Source organism: Nannospalax galili, unplaced genomic scaffold (genome assembly GCF_000622305.1).
Source record: "Nannospalax galili isolate Female #2095 unplaced genomic scaffold, S.galili_v1.0 scaffold285, whole genome shotgun sequence".
In the NCBI taxonomy this organism is placed as follows: Eukaryota; Metazoa; Chordata; class Mammalia; order Rodentia; family Spalacidae; genus Nannospalax; species Nannospalax galili.
The window spans coordinates 784,529-803,908 of NW_008355157.1; the positions used below are offsets into that span (position 1 = coordinate 784,529).

The 19,380-nt window shown below is 43.4% G+C and overlaps 1 protein-coding gene across 9 annotated transcripts in view; it reads right to left on the bottom strand.

Annotated features, from left to right (window-relative positions):
* The window catches only part of Max (MYC associated factor X), a 118,155-nt gene that overhangs the window by 90,492 nt on the left and 8,283 nt on the right, over positions 1–19,380 (bottom strand). For 2 of the 9 annotated variants that reach the window (XM_029555548.1, XM_017802928.2), the window contains 4 exons: positions 18,489–18,596; positions 4,698–4,821; positions 4,145–4,229; positions 2,594–3,464 (listed from right to left, as the gene is read on the bottom strand). In XM_029555548.1, coding sequence (XP_029411408.1) covers positions 3,277–3,464; positions 4,145–4,229; positions 4,698–4,736 — 312 coding nt within the window. In that variant the 5' untranslated portion in view covers positions 4,737–4,821; positions 18,489–18,596 and the 3' untranslated portion in view covers positions 2,594–3,276. Of the gene's footprint in view, positions 1–1,983; positions 3,465–4,128; positions 4,230–4,697; positions 4,822–18,488; positions 18,597–19,380 lie in introns of those variants that run through there. The other 7 variants (XM_008852133.3, XM_008852132.3, XM_008852134.3 and 4 more) reach the window with 5 other exon arrangements.

Sequence of the window (19,380 nt, forward strand, 5' to 3'; positions counted from 1 at the left end):
AAAAAAAAAAAAAAAAAAAAAAACCATGTGAAACCCCGTTTTTTTTTTTTTTTTTTTTTTTTTTTTAAAATACAGGGTCAGCCAGGCTTGGTGGCGCACGCCTTTAATCCCAGCACTTGGGAGGCAGAGGCAGGTGGATCTTTGTGAGTTCGAGGCCAGCCTGGTCTACATAGTGAGTTCCAAGACAGATGGGGCTACAAGGAGACCCTGTCTCAAAAAAGATAAAAAAAACAAACCAAAAAAACAGGGTCTCACCATGTAGCCCTACCTGGCCTGGAACTTGCTATGTAGCTCAGACTGGCCTTGAATTCACACAGATCTACCTGCCTCTGCCTTCCAAGTGCTGGGATTAAAGACATGCACCACCAAGCCAGGCTCTAATCAACTCTTAACTGAAGCTATTTTACAACAGGACTGGGATGTCAAGAAAACATATATCAGAAACTGGGCTATTTAAAAATACTCTTATGCTTGGGGCAATTGAAAAGTAGACATACCAAACTCACCACGGCAAAAGAGAAAGTTTTGACTTTTAATAGGTCCCTCAGTGAAGTCACTGGCTACAGTGATCAAGCAAATAGCACATCAACAGTTACCTGTCTCTGTGCAGACCAGCCAAAGTAGTGACAAAAACAAATGCAGAGATTAACATCACTGTAAAAGAGTAGGCCAAGGTCAGACTTCAGTGTCCAGGGGGCACATTTATACTCACTTCCCAGACGCACAAGCCAAAGGGACTTGTCTGTGACTTGTTTGTCCCCTTCAGCTGAGTACACTCTAGCTCCAAGTTTCTCTTGCCTTGTTTCCTATCCAAGCAGGGCTTCCTGTGCTAACCCCTCTTCTACCACCTGGCAGACTTGCTCAACATTATCAGGTAGTCTAGATTTTCCCAGGGAAGTCAACTAGCCATTGTGTCCCTTTGTATCCAACTGCTTTATGAACTCTGGGGAAGCCTAAACTCAACCTCGTTTGGAAGCATCTTGGAGCCGGGGACTAGTTCTTGAAATGTCTTGTCAGCTGGCCAGCTTGGCTGCCCCTTCTGGTTTGCTCCCTGCTTGATGGGTACCCTGCCACCTCACCAACACAGCATTGCTATTGGATCATCCCTCACATCCATTATAATCAAACCAAATGCATATGCACTGAGACAGTCATGACCAAGAAAGAGGAAGGCAGCATGCTGACCCACAGCACTGTGCACTTACTTGGCTGCTTATGCCTGTATGTCCTCATTCCAATCCCTTTTCTCTGCCTAGAAAAGGAACATCTCTAATTAATGTGCTTTTGCTTTCCCCAGCAGTGTTTTCATGTAATCACACCTTTTGAGGTTTGATGCTGCCTCTTGTACAAACATGACCCATCCCATCAACTCCCGTTAACCAGAGACACTATGGACTGACACCCAATGGACTTAAATCCCAGCACTCTCTACCATTCTAAAGCAAAGAACTTACCTGACTTCACTTCCTCCCTTGGTCTAGGAAAGCAGTGCTTTCCTGTCACTCAGACAGGAAAACCAAAGCTGAGCTTTGTACTGGCCAGCAATTCTTTGCTTTCAAAGGTCAAACCAGTTCAGGCTGGAGTTGAGTCCACAGTAGTTAACTTGATACTGTTGTGATCTTCTCGACTTCTAGCCTTTGGCAGCTCTTCATAACCGGAACTCTCTAGAAACTGAAAAGTCCTGGCGAATATCAGCTGCCTCCAAACTACTTATTACCAGGAGAATCAAGAGCTACAACTCTGAGCCATAATTCCCCCAAAGAGCATTTGTTTAGCAGGAACTGGATCTAAAAATGTTGTCACTAATTACCCTAAAAGTCTCTTTCCATCATCCACTTAACCAGCAGCTGAGGCTGCTCCTGGCTCTGCAAGCTCCAGTGAGAGATCTCATCTAGTTTCCACACAGGTCCAGTAGCTTCCAGAAGACTCTTCCCTCAACTATTGTAGCCACTGCAGGGGCAAGAAGACACCACTACCAACAAGGATAAAATAAGTTTTTATTTATATTCTTATAGTAAAGGGGGAAGCCTTAACTTGCAAGACAGTTCTTGGGCAGTATGTACAACATACTTTTTATTTCCATGGAATGGAATCAAACACAGACTGAGACTACAGAGTATACACTAGAAATCAGCAAATGCTGGGGAACAGAGTAGGAAAAAAAAAAAAGAGGGCTAAAGACATGAAACCCTTCGCTGGGATCTGTTGACCACAGCCAGAACCAGGGCTGGATCACACAGCAGGGACAGGAAGAAGAAAGTGGGCAGGGAAGGGGCTGCACTGGGGTGTGTTTAGTACCAGGTAAGTCGCTCTTGGTATTTACATACAAAATCAGTTGGCTCTGTTTCTTAGAAATACACACAGAAAGAAAGGAAGATTTTGATCATTACTTTATGAATCTGTCGCTTGACAACATTGACATAATCAGAAATGGGGCAATTCACTCAGAATCGTATTTCAGTAGCAGGAAATAAATATCAAAACATCACTGGCCCTCAATACAAAACCTCAACCCACCCAAGGCTCCCTCCCCATCCCACCCACAAACAACCACTATCCCAATCCAGGGTGGCTGTCTCACTGCTGCCGGCTCCTATACATACCACCAGTGTCCCATGCCCCTCTCTGTAGGGCTGGCTCCAAGGCTTCAACAGCTGATGAGAGGAGGGAGTGAAACATGCCAAGGACTCTGCAAATCTGTCCCCACTTTCCTTTTACATCACAGACATCTTCAAGGACCTGGTCTTTCAACAGGAACAATAGCTTTTAAAAAAATATCCTTACAAAGGTGAGGGGGTAATTCTGATTACTTCAATCTGATCATCTTGTCAAAAGTAGAGCAGTTCAGAGATTCACAAAGTCCATCAAAGAGAGGTGAGGGGAGACCAGGAGGAGAGGCTCCAAAGGCAGGCGTCCTCCAGGCACATGCTCCTTGGGCTGAAGGAGCTGGTGGGGTGGGCAGGACACCATGTACTCAGAGGTCCGGCTGGCCGTCTGTCCTCCACAGAAAAAGCTGCCAAGTTGGGGTGTTTTGGTTTAAAAATTCCTGGTGGGGACAAGGACTCCCTGAAGGGAATACATTATTTAAAAAAAAAAAAAAAAAAAAGTGGACCTGGGGAAGAGCTGTTGTCCAAGAGCTTCTACGTAAAAATAACAATTTAAAAAAAGAAAAATAGTCTTTTAAATGGTTTTGAGGGTTCTAACGATGAACTGAGAGGAGGATAAGACGACGATGACGGAGACGACAGTTTTTATTGCTGGCCTGCCCCACAAGGCTTAGCTGGCCTCCATCCGGAGTTTCTTCCTGCTCTGGGGCTCTTCAGGCTCTGACTCCGAGCTGGAGTCTGAGCCCCCATCGAAGGCAGAGATGGTGCCGCCCTTGGCGTTGGTGTAGAGGCTGTTGTCTGAGGAGGGGTAGTTGGTCTGCAGTTGGGCACTTGACCTCGCCTTCTCCAGTGCACGGACTAAAAGGCAACCAAGGGATTGTGTTACCACCTTCTGGAGATCCAGAATGACCAAGTCTCAGACTCAGGGTCCAGCCTGTTCTTCCTAAGGGTCTGCTTGCTGGCCCCCACGGCACAGGGTGGCTCAGAAGTCAATCCCTTCTGGTGGCTGTTCCACCTGCACACTTCATTTCCCCTTTTTCCTTTCCCAGCTGGACTTGGGAGCCCAGGAGACATGGCCATCCACTCTGCCATAATGCCCGCCCCTGAAGAGAAGGCTTATGATGTCACCGTCCTGCCATGGACCCAGCGCAGAGACCAGAGCAAGAGCTCCCTGTTGGATTCAGCAGTGCAATGGTAGAGGAGAAGCTAGCCCAGCAGTGCCAGGTTCCACGAGGGTATGACACCCCATGATAGTAGGAAAGGATGACAAAATATATTGGCCAAAAGGAAAGTTTGGCTTGGCTTTCATGAACAAAATCCTCTTGGAATGACAAGCTGGACACTTGGAAGCAAGTTACCAATATACATAAAATACCTGGGCCTTTCAACAGATACCCCTACATGCAGGCTGCTTGGCCCATTATCCAACCCGTTGACGCCACCCGCTCCCATCCCTTGGTTCAGCTCAATTTGAACCTGGAAGGTCAACCCGTTCATGTTATTTTATGTGAGATGTTCTAACCCAGGTGGTTACTTGCATTTCCTTTTACTTGCATCTTCCATGAGGGAGGAAGAGAAGTGAATTCCCCAGGAACAAAGAACTTGATCAGCTCTCGCTTTCCCCTGTGGTTGTAGGAAAAGGCGGGTGTGAGCATTGGAGAACAGCAGGGGCCTGGCCCATAGGCTGCCCTGATTGGACTACCATTGACAATGGGGAGGGCTCACTGTCCCTGAACACCTGGAGTTTCTGGTACTTACACAGCACATTTCCACTCCAAGGACCTCAAAGCTCTGTTCAGACACCTAATGTCAGGTGTGACCCTGAGTCCCAAGGAAGGGAGAGATCAGGCCAAAAAAAAAATATACAAGCTTCTGGATGTTCAGTGCCCTAGCTTCTTCGTTTCCTCACTGGTGGCTCCAGTCCTTCCTCAGAACAGCTCTAACACTCAACTATGAGGGCCCAAGGAGCAGCGGCTAAGGCTGCTTCTGAGGCATGGTCCAGAACTGGCTCTGACTGCAGGCCCAGGTGGGAAAGCCCCAGTCTGGCAGGAGCACAGCAGGGCCTGTCGCCCCATGAGCTTGGTTGCTCACCTTGTTGCTCCAGAAGAGCGTTCTGTCGCTTGAGGTCATCAATATCTTGCTGGTGCGTGTGGTTTTTCCTTCGCATATACTGGATATACTCTGTGGCTTTGTCTAAGATTTGGGCCCGGGATGCCTGTTACAATTTGAGAAAAAAGCATAGGAGACAAAATAAAGATTGAGTCTGGGCAGCAGGGGAACCACGCCTTTCTCTAGTAACAGCACAGGGGAAAGGAAGGCTGGAAACAGGATGGCAAGATGGGAAAGGCGGAGGAAAGAGAGCAATAGCTAGCTGCCTTTGTAACAAAACGCCAAGTGCTCCACAGAGCTTAACTCATAAGCAATCTCAGAAGGAGCTCTACTAAGGAACCCAGGTCTCAGAAAGGCACAGTGGGTTTATTCAAAACCACCAGCTAAACCATGGCAGAGCCGGGGCCCAGAGTCTGTCCGACTCCTGAACTTGTACTCCCCCCACCCCTCTGGCTTCTTTTCTTATATTTTAAAGACAGGGTTCTAAGGCAGGCCTTCAACTTGAGATCCTTCTGTCTCCGTCTTCCAACTGTTGGGATTCTAGGCATGAGTTGCATCCCTGACTCTCTGGCTCTTTAGGCTGCTTTAAAGACTTCAACCAGGCTATGCCTTTTTGGAGATAGGCTGGTCTCATATTTACTAGCTGAAAAGGACTCCTGTCTTTACCTCTCCACGTGTTGAAATAACCACTCCCAGTTTTATTTTTTATTAATTATTTTTGGTCTTTTTGAGACAGGGCCGCCCTGTAGCCCCAGCTGTCCCGGAACTCACTATGTAAACCAGGCTGGCTTTGAACTCACAATGATCGGCCTGCCTCTGCCTCCCCAGTGCTGGGACTAAAGGTGTATGCCGCCATGCCTGGCTTTTGTTTTTTTTTTTGGGTCTTTTTGCACTCCCAGTTTTATATGGAGCTGGGGGTGAACCCTTTGTGCAACTTGGCTACATCTGAAGACATGAAGATACGACTTAAATGAAAGCTCAGGTCACTCCACTCTGCTAGGGTCTGGCTATAGGCAGCTAGTTCAGAACGGAGAGGGGAAGGGCTGGGGTAGAGTTGGCTTGGGATAAGAGTAGACAGGATGGAGAGTTTCATCAAGGTCTTAAGACTTCAAACTGTCAGACTGCTGGTAAGTAGGCCCAAATGACCAATGTGGCTGCTGAATCACTGTTCCTATCTTCCTGTCTAAAGAGACTTTTGTGAAGGCTATAGGTGCTTGATGTCGACACAGGAAGGACATAAGATTGGGCCATTTCAGGAAACAGTCACACCTCTACAATGGTAGTAGCATCCTGGCCCTGGCTGGTCAGGGGCACAAGTTCATAAGCCAATAAAATGGGTAACAGGCTACTGTTTACTGGAATCACATTTGTTTTGGAGATTCCCACCAGGCTGTATACATGCCTAGAGTTAAAGACAGGCTGCCAGCCAAAATGGTAGAATAGTACAAAGGCAAGAGAAGCCCAAGGCAGGGCAGCATAGAAGCTGAAGTCTGGCATTTATGCCAGAGTCTGAGCAGTAGGGGAGCTTTGCACTCACAACAGTAGTTGTTTGTTTGAGACAGGGTCTCACTATTGTAGCCCTGACTAGCCTGGAACTCAAAGGGATATGTCTGCCTCTGCCTCCTGAAATTATTCTTCAGTCCTTGAGAGTACTAGAATGTCTAGGCTTTCCTCTTATAGTTCTCACAAGGTAATTTTCAAGAGAAATCATTCATATGCAATCATTTTTATCTTCAAAGAGTTATGTGAAAGGTAGTGAGCAGACACTATGAGGAAACAATGTGTTAGTCACAGTTTCTTTGCCCAAAAGCTTACGTCTACTTGAGAAGTATTATCTACATGCAGAAAAATCACAGGCAGTGCTGACAAGTGTAAACCTGATTAGGACACATTACAAAAGTCACTGGAAAGGTAGCTTCTAGTTAAAGTGATAACCCACTGTGTGTTAGACACTGGCCTTGGCACTACATACTCCCCTGACCTCCCCCATGTGATGCAGTGAACTCTGCATTAAACTAAGTTTGTGGAAAAGGTCAGAGAGCCAAGGGGGTGGGAGAGAAGCTAGATGAGTGCTCTTTAGCTGAGTGCTCAGCCTATGTAGGAGGAATGAGGTGATCTAGCAATGGACTTGGTTCCCTGTTCTTCAAAGAGCTCTCTAAAGGTGTATTTGACAAAATGGGGTGGGGTACATAATTAGTAGGGACTAATTAAAATACTTTGCCTTGTTGAATACTAAGATGGAACTGGATCTTGTTAGTAGAGTAAATAAGGTGTCAGACATTGAGGGTTCAGGAGACCAAGACATGTTCAATACTATTACAGGACTTTGTACCTGCAGACATTCCTGTCCATGGCTGTTACTTACCACCTAGAAATTCTCTACCACACCAGCTAGCCGTCCAGTTATAGCCCTTCCATCAATGGTCAATCCTTATGCATATTTACACCTCAGTCTCATTCATTCATTCCTTTATTCATTCAAGCCATCCATTCATTTGAGCCAGGATCTGTTTTGAACTGTGATCTTCCTGCCTCAGCCTCCAAAGTATTAGGATTGTGTGCCAATCTCTTTTTAAATTTGCCTGTTTTAAAGCTATTGTTCCAGCAAGGCAATCTTAGCTCTTAACTACTTGTGTGCACCTAGGACAAGGGAAGAAAAGCATCATCTGAAACCAGACAGTGTTTGCAAATGACCAGTGATGACTTCTACTGAACAGCAAAATAACTAGCAGCCTATGTGTTCCCAGTTTCCTTTTGGATACTTATACCTGAAACCATGAAATTAGCATCAAGTGACAAGTGAGTGGTGAACACAGTAAGAGCCAGAAAAATGAACACGATCCTTTAGCTGACAGCAGCTTCTACTTCAGGGTAGTTTTTCAGTGAAGATAGAATTCGCGGGGGCTCAAAACAGTGTCTCAGGAGCAAGAAGTTCCCCAAAGCAAGTCTGGTTTAAATTCAGCACGAGGCCTCCATGATGCCCAACAGTCCTGCCTCTAGCCCGGCTGAAAGCAGAAGTGTTCCTGGTTACCTGACCAGTCAGCAATTCCAAAAAAATGGCCCAGTTAACTTGATTTTGTCCTTCCCAGGACACTTGCCAAGAATTAAAGTCTAAAAAAAATTAACATAAAATACAGAATACCACAAAATATGAAATTTACATCTAGTCCTGGGGAGAAAAAAAAAAGCAAAAGCCATAAATGTTAGATTAATCTGCGTTCCACATCTCTTACAAGACCACATAAGCAGCTATAGCATTATGGTGTGAGAAGGCCCTCCTGGCCCTTATCAGTTTCTAATGTGTACAGTCAACACAAAGCCAACAAGAGTTCCTGGGGCTATGGCTTGGACTATGGAACAGCCCTGGGCTTTCAGTTTCTGTTTTCTGAAAAGGCTCTCAATCAGGTGAGTCGACTGGCAATGTCCATGTGAGTCCTGTGACCAATAGGACCTGACAAGTCAACACGTCCACAGAGCATGCATGTACTGCATTAGTAAGCTCTTAAATGGTTTCTTTTTTCCTGTTTAGTTTTCAGTGATTAGAAAGCACTAATTCTGATTCTGCCCTTCTGAGCAGAAATGGCTCTTTTGAACACTTTGGAGATGACTCTTGGACCGGATGGACTATGGCTGAAGGGACTGAAGAGGCAACTATGTCTCCTATAAAGAAGGGTGGTCAGGCTTTATAGTGCTCTCTTTCATCTGCCAGAGCCACATAATTAATGCTGGCCAGCTGATGATAAAATGTCAGTTGCTAACACTGAGTACTAGGTGCCAGGCATCCTTATACAACCTTCCGTGCATTACTTGCTTTATGTCATAAATGAGGCAACTAAAGCACAAAGCTGTAACTTACTCAATATTATGTAATTTGTGGTAGTCAGAACTGGAACCCAAGCCTCTAGGGCACTCAATTTAGGAACAAAGACAGTCATAGCACTAATTTTAAAAGATCAACAGAATTGCAGGGACAGTGTTTTCATGGAGGGGAAGGTCTGAGGAAGAGAGGACTTTGGAAGAGCCATTGATCTGCCCACAAGGACATCAATGAAGACCTTAGTGAAGGTGGTTCTCTCCAAGGAGACTCAAGGTCAGGTGGTGAGCCAGCTCCACACATGCATAAGCTTGAGCTGAAAAGGAGGCAATGGTAAAGACTAGTCTTTAGAATTTGGTTGAAAAGAGGTAAAAAAGCAGCTTGTAGCAACAGCAGCATTAAAGGAAAGTTGTTTTCCTTTCTTTTTTTCAAGACAGGTGAGAACCAAACAGGCTCCTAGCAGAGAAGAACCTGAAGACACGAAGTAGTAGGAATTTATAAACAACAAATGAGGACATGCAGACAATCCTCCTGAAAAGTATCCTGGCAACGAACAGCAAAGCCAGTGGCTAGTACCCTTGATACAGAAATCCAACTGAGAGGGAACTCTGGTGTGTGGAACAGCCATGTAAAGCATATTCATACTACTTTAGAACATTTGAAGAGTATACAAACCCCTAATTGGTCAACAGAAACGTGGCTAATGACTATGAACAATACATCTGGGAAAAAGCATTTCATACAATGCAGCAACATTTTACCTATGGTAAGTGTACATATGAAGAGAGTAGAGTACATAAGTTGACAACAGCATATTTCTTTGCATCTTAGACTCCATCTATTCTATGCATTGGGGGTGGGGGTGTTCTCATGTAGCTGAAGCTGGCCTCAAACTCATGAAGTAGTTGAGGCTGATCTTGAACTAATCCTCCTGCCTTCACCTCCTAAGTGCTGGGATTGAACACAGGGCCTTGTACATGCTAGGCAAGCACTCTACCAACTGAACTCCATCTCCGACCTCTGAATTACATATTAGTAACAGCTTTTGGGGAGGTGGTAAAGGACAGACGCTTCTTCTGTCACTTACTTTAAGGTGGTATCCAATTTCATCATATTAAACTGGAGGGTTAGGAAGAGAGTATAGCTCACTACTACACTATCCAGTGTGAGTCATACTGAATACTTGGCTAATGAGCACTTGAAAGGTGACTGAATTTTGGTGACTACAATTATACAATACACAGTAGATTCTTAAGTTCTTTTATTTATTTTTTTGTCTTTTGAGCCAGGGTCTCCCTGCAGCCCTAGGTGGCCTGGAACTCACTATATAGACCAGGCTGGCCTTGAACTCACAGAGATCTGCCTGCCTCTGCCTCCCGAGTGCTGGGATCAAAGGTGTGCACCACCATGCCTGGCACAGGTTAAGATGTAGTGCAATAAACAAACAAGGCGACATGAAACCTGGTCTCAAAAAAACAAAACCAAACCAAAAAATCCCAAAACAAATACTTCTCTCTCCAAAAGGGAAAAAAGGAGTACAGCAAAAGAGTATAAAAGTCTCAGGAATTTTTAATATAGTGTTACTTTGGGTTTTTTTGTTTTTGTCTTTCTGAGACCTGTAACCCCAGCTGGCTGGAACTCACTATGTAGATCTGGTTAGTCAAAGATCTGCCTACCTCTGTCTCCTAAGTGCTGGGATTAAAGGTGTGTGACACCACCCCCATACTGGGCTTCTCACATGTTACTTTAATAAAAAAACAATTTATTATTTGTGTGTAAGTGTACTGCGTGCACGTGTATAAGTGCACCTGTGTTGTGCAGTACCCACAGAGGTCAGAAGAAGGCATTGGGTCCCCTGGAACTGGAGTTATAGATGGTTGTTAGCTGCCATGTGGATGCTGGGAATTGAACTCAGGTCCTCTGCGAGAGCAGCTGGTGTTTTTGACCGCTGAGCCATCTCTCCAGCCCCTCATGTGTTACTTTTTGATAATATCTTCTGAAGTTTAATTGTATTTTCATTAAACTCTACTTAATGTATTTGTAATTCATATTAACTGTCTACTGGACAGTGGTTGTCAAAGGATCTTAGGACAGAGGTAAGTTGTGGTTGTTGGCAGGTATGCGTTTTCTTCCCCTTTTTCTAAACTTTTTGCAATTTTGTTGGAATGGGAAAAAAAATGAAAATGAAATACTAAAGGGAAGGTCAAGTAATCAGCCTCTATCTTTTTAAATCTCAAGAAATAAGGACTGTTTCCTTATTCTCCCCAGGGGAAAGACGTCCACCCCGGGCTCTATAAGCACTCGTCTTTTACAAAGACGATGGCCATACCACTCTGAATACGCATCTCTAAGCAGGAGTGGTTGGGTCTGGCTAGTCCTTGGATGGGAGATAATCAAAGAACTAAGACATGGTAGAGCTTACCACTGGCCACTAAAGTTAAAGGGACCATGGTTCTAAGGGCAAGAGAAGTGTCTGAGAGGGAGGACTGGAGGTGATGACTGGCCAGGGAGACATGCAGGGAGGAGACACTGCCTGGATAGGGAGCCCTTGAGTCAGACATCATCTGGATCTTGAAGTTGCAGTTTGATCTTGGGGAGAGACCTTAGAGAAGTTAACAATGGCATTTCTGGACAAACAGAGGAGATAAACACCTCTTCCATAATGGCAAAGTTAATAAACAGAGATGAAGCAGGCAGGCAAGGCCAAGTCAAGTGCCTTAGAGTCCTTATCTGAATGGTCAATAAGAAACCCTTGGAGATGAAATGCAGATACAATTAATAAATATTGTAACTGCTGAGCCTGGAGCTTAAAGAAAAGTTGGGCAACTATGAGCAATAATTTAAGATGTAGAAAATTTAAGAGGAGGAGAACTTCCCATATTAGAGTTTGACCAGGTATTAATGAGGAGTGAGGTGAAATGGACAGGGCTATGGTTTATATTCTATTTAAAAGCCAAGATATGATGTAGACACGATGTGGCTAGAATGAACTGCCTGCTTTAAAGCATCTACAGGGAATAGTCACCTTCAGCTTAATAGATTTTCACTATGCTCCCTACTAAGTGCTAGACAAGGCGGGAAGAAAATGAGCAAAGACAGATTTCCTGGCCTTCATGGTCCTTATAATGGTGTAGTACAGGAAACTAGCCATCAAATAATCATACAAATACAACACTTGGATTAGAACATTTGCCCCAAGAACACCATATTTCTTGTCACAATGAAACTATTTTCTCTCAATATATACCTGACCTGTTAAGGAAATCAAACTTTACTGGAAGTGAGACTGAGATTAGCTCAGTCTTTTAAATTTCCTGTTAGAGTCGACACTTTCTCTGTAAGAAAACAAAAACCTCAAGAGAAGGCACCACCTATTTGATCTTTAAACTTCCATAGCACAAAGGGTCCCAACTGCACACAGGTAAGCACATGGGGGTTGGCTGTTGCTGTTGCAAGGCACTGTACTGTTTCCTTGCCTGTCTCCACTACCATGGATAGAGAACCTGCCATTTGCCACCTGTGATGGCACAGCCCCCCATGTGCTCGCATCAAAATCAAGAAATTCTGATCTGAATGCTGACTGGAAAAATCATGGTTGTTTATTTCTTTCAGACAGGTCTCAAACCCAGCATGTAGCCAAGGATGATCCTGAACTCCTGATTCTCTGCCTTCACCTCCCAAGTGCTGGGATTAAAGGCATGTGTCACCATGTCCAGCATAATCCTGTTTTTTGTTTATTTTTTTTGAGACAGGGTCTCCCCCTGTAGCCTCAGATGGCCTGGAACTCACTATGTAGACCAGGCTGGCCTCAAACTCACAGAGATCCACCTGTTTCTGCCTCCCTAGTGCTAGTACCACGCCTTAATTCTGGTTTTTAATGCTAAATATAAGGTAATATTCTCTTTTCCATACAGCTCTATCAGGAAGGTAGAAATCCACAGCATAACTGCCTGAAAGAACAATACATGAGAAACAGGCATTTAGGAAGACTTTTTTTAAAAATGAAAATTATAAATTGCTGCACAGATGCAAATGGCAAAGATGAAAGTATCTTCTATTGCTAATGTTGACCATGATAAGCAAAGAGGACAGAATATAAACATTCTGGCCTAGTATTACAGCTAACTTAGGGGGTGGAGGAGAGAATCATATCCCTATGTAGTCCCAACCACCATATCAATAGTAAGTTCAGGGCCAGTGAACCACTGAGTAACACTCCTTAGTATTTAACTAAGAATAATTAAAACAAGAGAAACTTCCATCCAAGAAAAGTATCAGTTTCCTCTTAAAAGATAGGATGATAGGTGATCTTACTGTCATTCTATTACTCTGGTTGATTGGCCCTAATTTCATTCCATCTTTCCCAGTGAGCTCCATACCCAGATGAAAAACTGTAAGAAACAAAAACTTAAAAGAGTATAATGGTCTACTGGCTGACCCTAGGACTGGTGGCAAAATCTAAATGGATTATTGACTGGAATAATCCATTTTCTGTGCTTGAGTGGAGCTATGTAAACTCGGAAAGAATGTATAGACTAAGTGACCCTCAACCCTGCACTTCAGTGAAACCTGAATAAAGCACTTCAGAGTGCTATACTATACTATACAATTACTATACACACTAGCATACCACAGTCACCCCTGTATGACATACTGCCAAGAGCAATGGCTCTCTCTGGGGAGAAACTCCCAAGTATTGACTAGATAAAAGTATTCAAGCCAGACTTATTGTGGTTACTGTATTCTGTCACAATATCACACATACATATAATGAACGTTGATATTTCCCTCAACCATGCTCTTAGGCCCCTTCTACTGAATCCCTTCTTCCCAACACACCTTCTTCCTACTTTCCTGTCTTTGCTTTTTGTGATCCACAGCATTTATCTAGGGTTACTTGCATGAGCACAAGTAGGGGGAGTTTTTGTTTGAGATAGGGTCTTGCTATGCAGCCTAGGCAGGCCTCAGACTCAAGGCACTCCTCCTGCCTCAGGCTTTGAGTGATGGAATTATAAGTGTGTATCACCATACCAGGCATGATTTCTTTAAAATATCCTCAAACTGCTTATCCTACTGAGTCACAGAAAGATGGAATTCAGTGGTCCTGAATTCTAGTCCTTGTTCAGTTACAGACTAGGATCATGATCTTAAACCATTTCCTCATCTCTGATGTTACTATAGGCAGGAGCAGCTAAAACAAGTGACTGTCCAATAATGGTATAACAGAAAGGCTATGTGGATTTACAGCAACATAAATGATTCTTTTTTTTCGGTTTGAGACAGGATCTCACATAGCCCAAGCTGGCCTTGAACTATGTAGCCGAGGATGACCTTGACCTCCTCGTCTTTCTGTCTTCTAAGTACTGGGATTACAGGTGGGCAATACTATGCCCAGCTTACTGGCTTTTTCTCGTCAGTAAAAGGTGATCATTCTTTTGGGGAGAGCCTGAGACAGTCACATTCTGTAGCCCAGTATGGCCTTGAGTTCATAGTGATCCTCCTGCCTCAAATGCCCCAATATTAGGATTATCGGCATTAGGGAAGGTGAGCATTTTTTATAATGCTTATTTTATAGCATAAATACAGGAAATAAAGGATAAATGGAGTTTATAGCACACATTTAGTTTTTTTTTTTTTTTTTTTGGCCAGACATGGTGATATAGAATTACCAGTACTTAGGAGGCTGAGGCCACAAATTCATTGTCAACCTTGGCTACATAGCAAGTTCCAGGCCAGCCTCTGCTACAGAATAAGAGCCTGTCTCAAAAATAATTTTTTTCTCCTTGCCAGACATAGTGGCACATGCTTGTAATCTCAGCACTTGGGAGGCTGAGGCAGGAGGATTATGAGTTTAAGACCTGCCCAAGCTACATAGCAAGATTCTCATCTCAAATCTTAAAAATAAGTTTTCCTTCTTCATTTTTGTTTTGTATAAGTATCCCATCTTGGTTAGGATTCAATTCAATCAATACCAATTTCTCTTTAAAAAAACAAATAAGAACAAAGTAAAGTGTGTATGTACATATTCACATAATGCCACAATGGAACCCATTACTTTGTATGCCTAAAAATACACACATAAAAAAGTCTTCATTTGAAATCTCAACACTTGGGGAGGGCTGAGGTAGGAGGATTATTCTGAGTTCAAGGCCAGTTTGTGGGCTAGCATGAAAAATAACACAAAGAACAAAACCAAACCAAATAAAAATTTTTTTTACAAAAATATTTTTATTAATTTTTTAATGTGTGTGAGTGTATTGCCTGCATGTATGTGAGTGCACCCATGTCACGCAATGCGGAGGAGGTCAGAATAGAGTTTCGGATTCCCCTTCGTAGCTGTCATGTGGGTGCTGGGAATCAAACTCGGGTCCTCTGCAAGAGCAGACAGTGTTCTTAACTGCTAAGGTATCGCTCCAGCCCCCCAAATAAAATTTTTTTAAAAAGGCTTGGACATGTATGGACATCATCCTAACGTTAAGTCAAAAGTCACCTGGAACATGGTGACACTTCCATTAGAGACTGGACATGGAAAGACTCAGATCAAAGGCTTCCGTTTAACAATCTGAGCTAAGCTCTCCAAAACACACAGAATAATCATTTCTTGACTATTTACATAATGTCACAACCTTAATTACTGCAATCCAAATCAAGAATGAGTCAATTTCCTTTGGTTCAAATACCACATTTAAAAAATATTGCAACATTTAGTGAGAAGTCTAAGACACTAAAGGGTTCGGGAAGTTAAGACTCCTTGGACCTGTGAAATTGCTGGCAGACAGAATAATGAAAAGTCATGCCCTTTCTATGAGAAGGAACTGGGCCTAACTAAGAAAGGAGGGGGCTTCTGAAATAAAAATGGCAGCTAGAAAATTGTTAAGACTGGGGCTTTGGTGATTTCTTCTATCAAATCTGGTTCTCTCTTCCCTATATAAAGAAAGAGACTAAGCTGAATCCCAGGCACTAGAGAGGTAGAAGGATCAGAAATTCAAGGTCAGCCTCAACTGTCAGTTCTCAGCCAGCCTGGGATAGAAGAAACTATCTCAAAAATAAACACAAAAAATAAAAAGAACACACAGGACTTGATACCATCCCTGCACCCACTCTTTATGCTACCCTGCATCTTTGAATTTCCTCAACTGGCCAATGAACGCTCCCAGGGCTCTCAGGGGTGCTGTTATACTTGCCTTCCTGCTGCCTGCAGTGTCCCCCACCAGACAAGTAGATAGGTCTTTCTTTTACTTCCTTCTGCTCACAAGCCATCTTGCCAGTGAGATTTTTCTGTCATAATTCAAGTTACACCATTTATTCCCAGCTTATTTTCCTTCATAGTAATTACCTAGCATAATAGTTCTACTTTTTAGTTCATTTCTATCATTTCCTTGCTAGAATAAAAGCTTTGTATCTCATTGTTACTGCTAAGACAGTGTCTGGCATCACGGACCCTCAATACATCAATATTTACTGGAGTAAATGAAAAGGCCTCAACAAACGACAAATTATTTATTCCATTTGTAAAGAAACCAAAGAAAAGAAGCAACAGAATTTAGTATATAATAAGATGATAAGTGCTTAAGGAAGAATATCATGACAACATTAAAAAACATTAAGGGTATAGTTATGGCCTGTGATCTACTCTTTCAGTGTTCTCAAACTCAAGAATACCTCAGAATCACCTGACTGCTTGTTCTAAGTGCGTATTCCCAGGCTTGCCTCTGGAAAGCTGACTGGGTATTTGGTGTGGATGGCTCACAGCACAGCCCTTGAGAAGCATGGCCTCAACATCACTTCTTATTGCATGTGAGACTTTGATAAAGGCAGCTCTTGGCCACAAAGCTCTCCAAAGTACAGTTAATTGACACCATTGTATAATAAGCACTGACTGTCAAAAGTTCAGACATGCATGAGAGATAATCTTTTGCACTTGCACGTGTGTACTTTGACAAAAGGGTGCGTCTCTAGTCATAAAGATCTCCTGTGGTGCTCAGTGTTGTACCCAGGAATGTTGTTATTCTAGGTAAGTACCTTAGTTCAAGGCCATTAAATCAAGTACATACTAAGTGTGCTTAACCCACTGCAAATTCTGGTTTTGTAATACTGTATTCATAAAGCTAGTTGCATGTTTTTCCTTAAGTTCAGACCTACTTCATACTTTAACCACACAGAAAGCCACATGTTAGATAAAATATACAGCATGATTTTTTCATAATAAAAACAAATCATACTATTTCCAATTTGATCTTGGATAACAAAACAAACTCAGACCCTACCACAGAACAATCAGGAAAGCTACTTAAAGTGTACCTAAGAACAAAGACTGCTTTTTACATTAAAACAAACAAACAAACAAAAACCCCTTAAAGTCAGATGCAGTTGTGCACACCTATAATTCCAACAGCATGAGAGGCTGAATTCTGAGTTCAGGCCAGAGTCTATATAGAAAGAGTCTCTCAAAACAAGCCAGCACTTAGGAGGCAGAGGCAGGAACATCTTAAGTTTCAGGTCAGCCCTGACTACACAGTCAGTTCCAGGCCAGCCTAGGCTAGATCAGGCCCTGTCTCTAAAAAATGCTTTTTTGTTGTTGTTATTTTATTATTTTTATTTTATGTGTATGAGCATATTGCCTGCGTGTATGTTAAATGCACCTGTGTCGTACCAATGCCCGTGGAGGTCAGAAGAGGGTGTAGGATATCCTGGAACTGGAATTAATGGATGGTTGTTAGCCACCACCCAGGTGCTGGGAATCGAACCTGGGTCCTCTGCAAGAGCAGTCAGGGCTCTTAACTGCTGAGTCATCTCTTCAGCCTCCCAAAATGTTTTTCTTTTTTGTAATGCGGTGGGGGGGGGTCTTTGTTTCTTGCCCCCAGAAGCCAGCTAAGGAGGTGCTGTGATTCTAGTACTAAAGGGCCTAAACAGACATTCTACTACTAAGCTCTTCTAGCCCCAAAGTCATTTCTTTAAACATTAGATCAGCAACCCTCAAAAAATATAGGTCTTTTTGCCACTTACTCTACTGAAGGGCTACACAAAGCAGCTTGCTACACTGTGTCAAGAATGGAACTGTGCAAACAGATGTTTTCTACATAGTCCAAGGACCCTAACTCATAGGCTTTTACTCAGGAAAAGTTTCTGTTTTTCTAATGTAGAAACAGCTGGTGCTTACCTCTCCAGGGAAAACAGTGGTTTCCAAAGGCCACCAGAGGATGGGAGTGATTATTTTTTCTTCTTTTTCATATGAACATGTCTCTGGACTCAACTCTTGTTCCAAAGCCTGAAATGCTCTTTACACATCTTGGTAAGAGCAGCCGTCAGGGACAGAAAGTCACGGTGCCCAGGCAAGTTCACAGACCTGCCTACAAGTGTTCATTTGCTAAGCACTAATGTTGAAATGCACGAAAGAAATTCCCACAGAGGTTTAGGGAGTCATTGGCCTGGACTATCTTTACAGTGATTTCAAACTAATTATGGACTAAGTAACATACCACAGTATATAACTATTTCTTGAATGAGTAATTTAGCCTAGAATGCAAAGCCCTGGGTTTAATCCCTAGCACCAATAAAGAAAAAAAGGTAATTTATTACATGTAACTCCAATTTTGGGTTGTTTATTTTTTTGTCTTTTTGAGACAGGGTCTCCCTGCAGCCCCAGCTAGCCTAGAACTCACTATGTAGACCAGGCTGGCCTCGAGTGCTGGGATTAAAGGTGTGCACCACTACACCTGGCATAACTCCAGTTTTGCAAGAACACTTCTAGGGATGTCTCATAAAGAGCTACATTAAACTGACATTATTTTTGCTAGAGATAATGCAAAGCTAGTAAAATGTGGGCTCTTCTGAAGAAATAAAAAAATAAGGGACCATGCCACCTGAATACCCGCCCCCCCCCCTTTTTTTTGTAAGAGGGAATGTCCTGCTAAATTCCAAACTAGTGGTAGGCCAACTGGCTTTCTCAATAAACTCACCTTCTCTCCTTGGAGTGATGGGACTGAGTCCCGCAAACTGTGAAAGCTGTCTTTGATGTGGTCCCTACGTTTTCGTTCCAGTGCATTATGATGAGCCCGTTTGTCAGCCTAGGAGAGTGGAGAAAGAGCATGTTAGGGATGCCTGTCCTATTACAGGTGGATGTGGTACAGCCTGGAAGTATATGCAGTCAGCGCTGTCCAGGGCGAGTGGACTGGAAAGATTTGTCGAGCGAGGTGGGCAGTTAGGAGTCTCCAGAATTAGGCTCTGTTAAAGGGGGAGAAAGGGATGAGCAAGGCTTTCGACAGGAACATCCAAAGTAGCGTGATGGATCCAGCTCATGCACAAGTAAGATCAAAGTTATTCATGGGGACAAAATGTGAGTCTCCTGCAACAGTGTCCCCAACTTACTTACGTGACAGAGCAGCTGCCAGTCCACAGTTGGGATGTAACTAAGGAAAGTGCCAGTGGGCCCTTTCATAAGATATGGTCACCACTATGAAACTTTGGGGGGAGGGGGTGGTGTGATCAGGTGCAAAAGCACTGGTGCAATGCTTCTATCCACATGAAACCCCCCAATGTCAGGCTCTGCTCTGATGTCTCTGCTAAAGGCCACTCATCCTCTCTCAAATCATATCCTCAGTGCATATCCTCTCATCAAACCATCCAAGAGAAGCCAAAACCTCTGCAAAACCCAGTTGCACGGATTCAGGTTCACTAGGACAGAGCTGACAGACATGCCAACTGCATTTGGGCTTCCTCTGGCAAAGACTGAGCCAGAAAGGCAGTTCTTAGGTGGCAGACCTGCTGATACCTACATGCTTTCAGTAAATTCCCTCGTGCACTTTCAGCAGGCCAGGCTAATTTGGTAATTTTCCAAACACTCAAACTAGC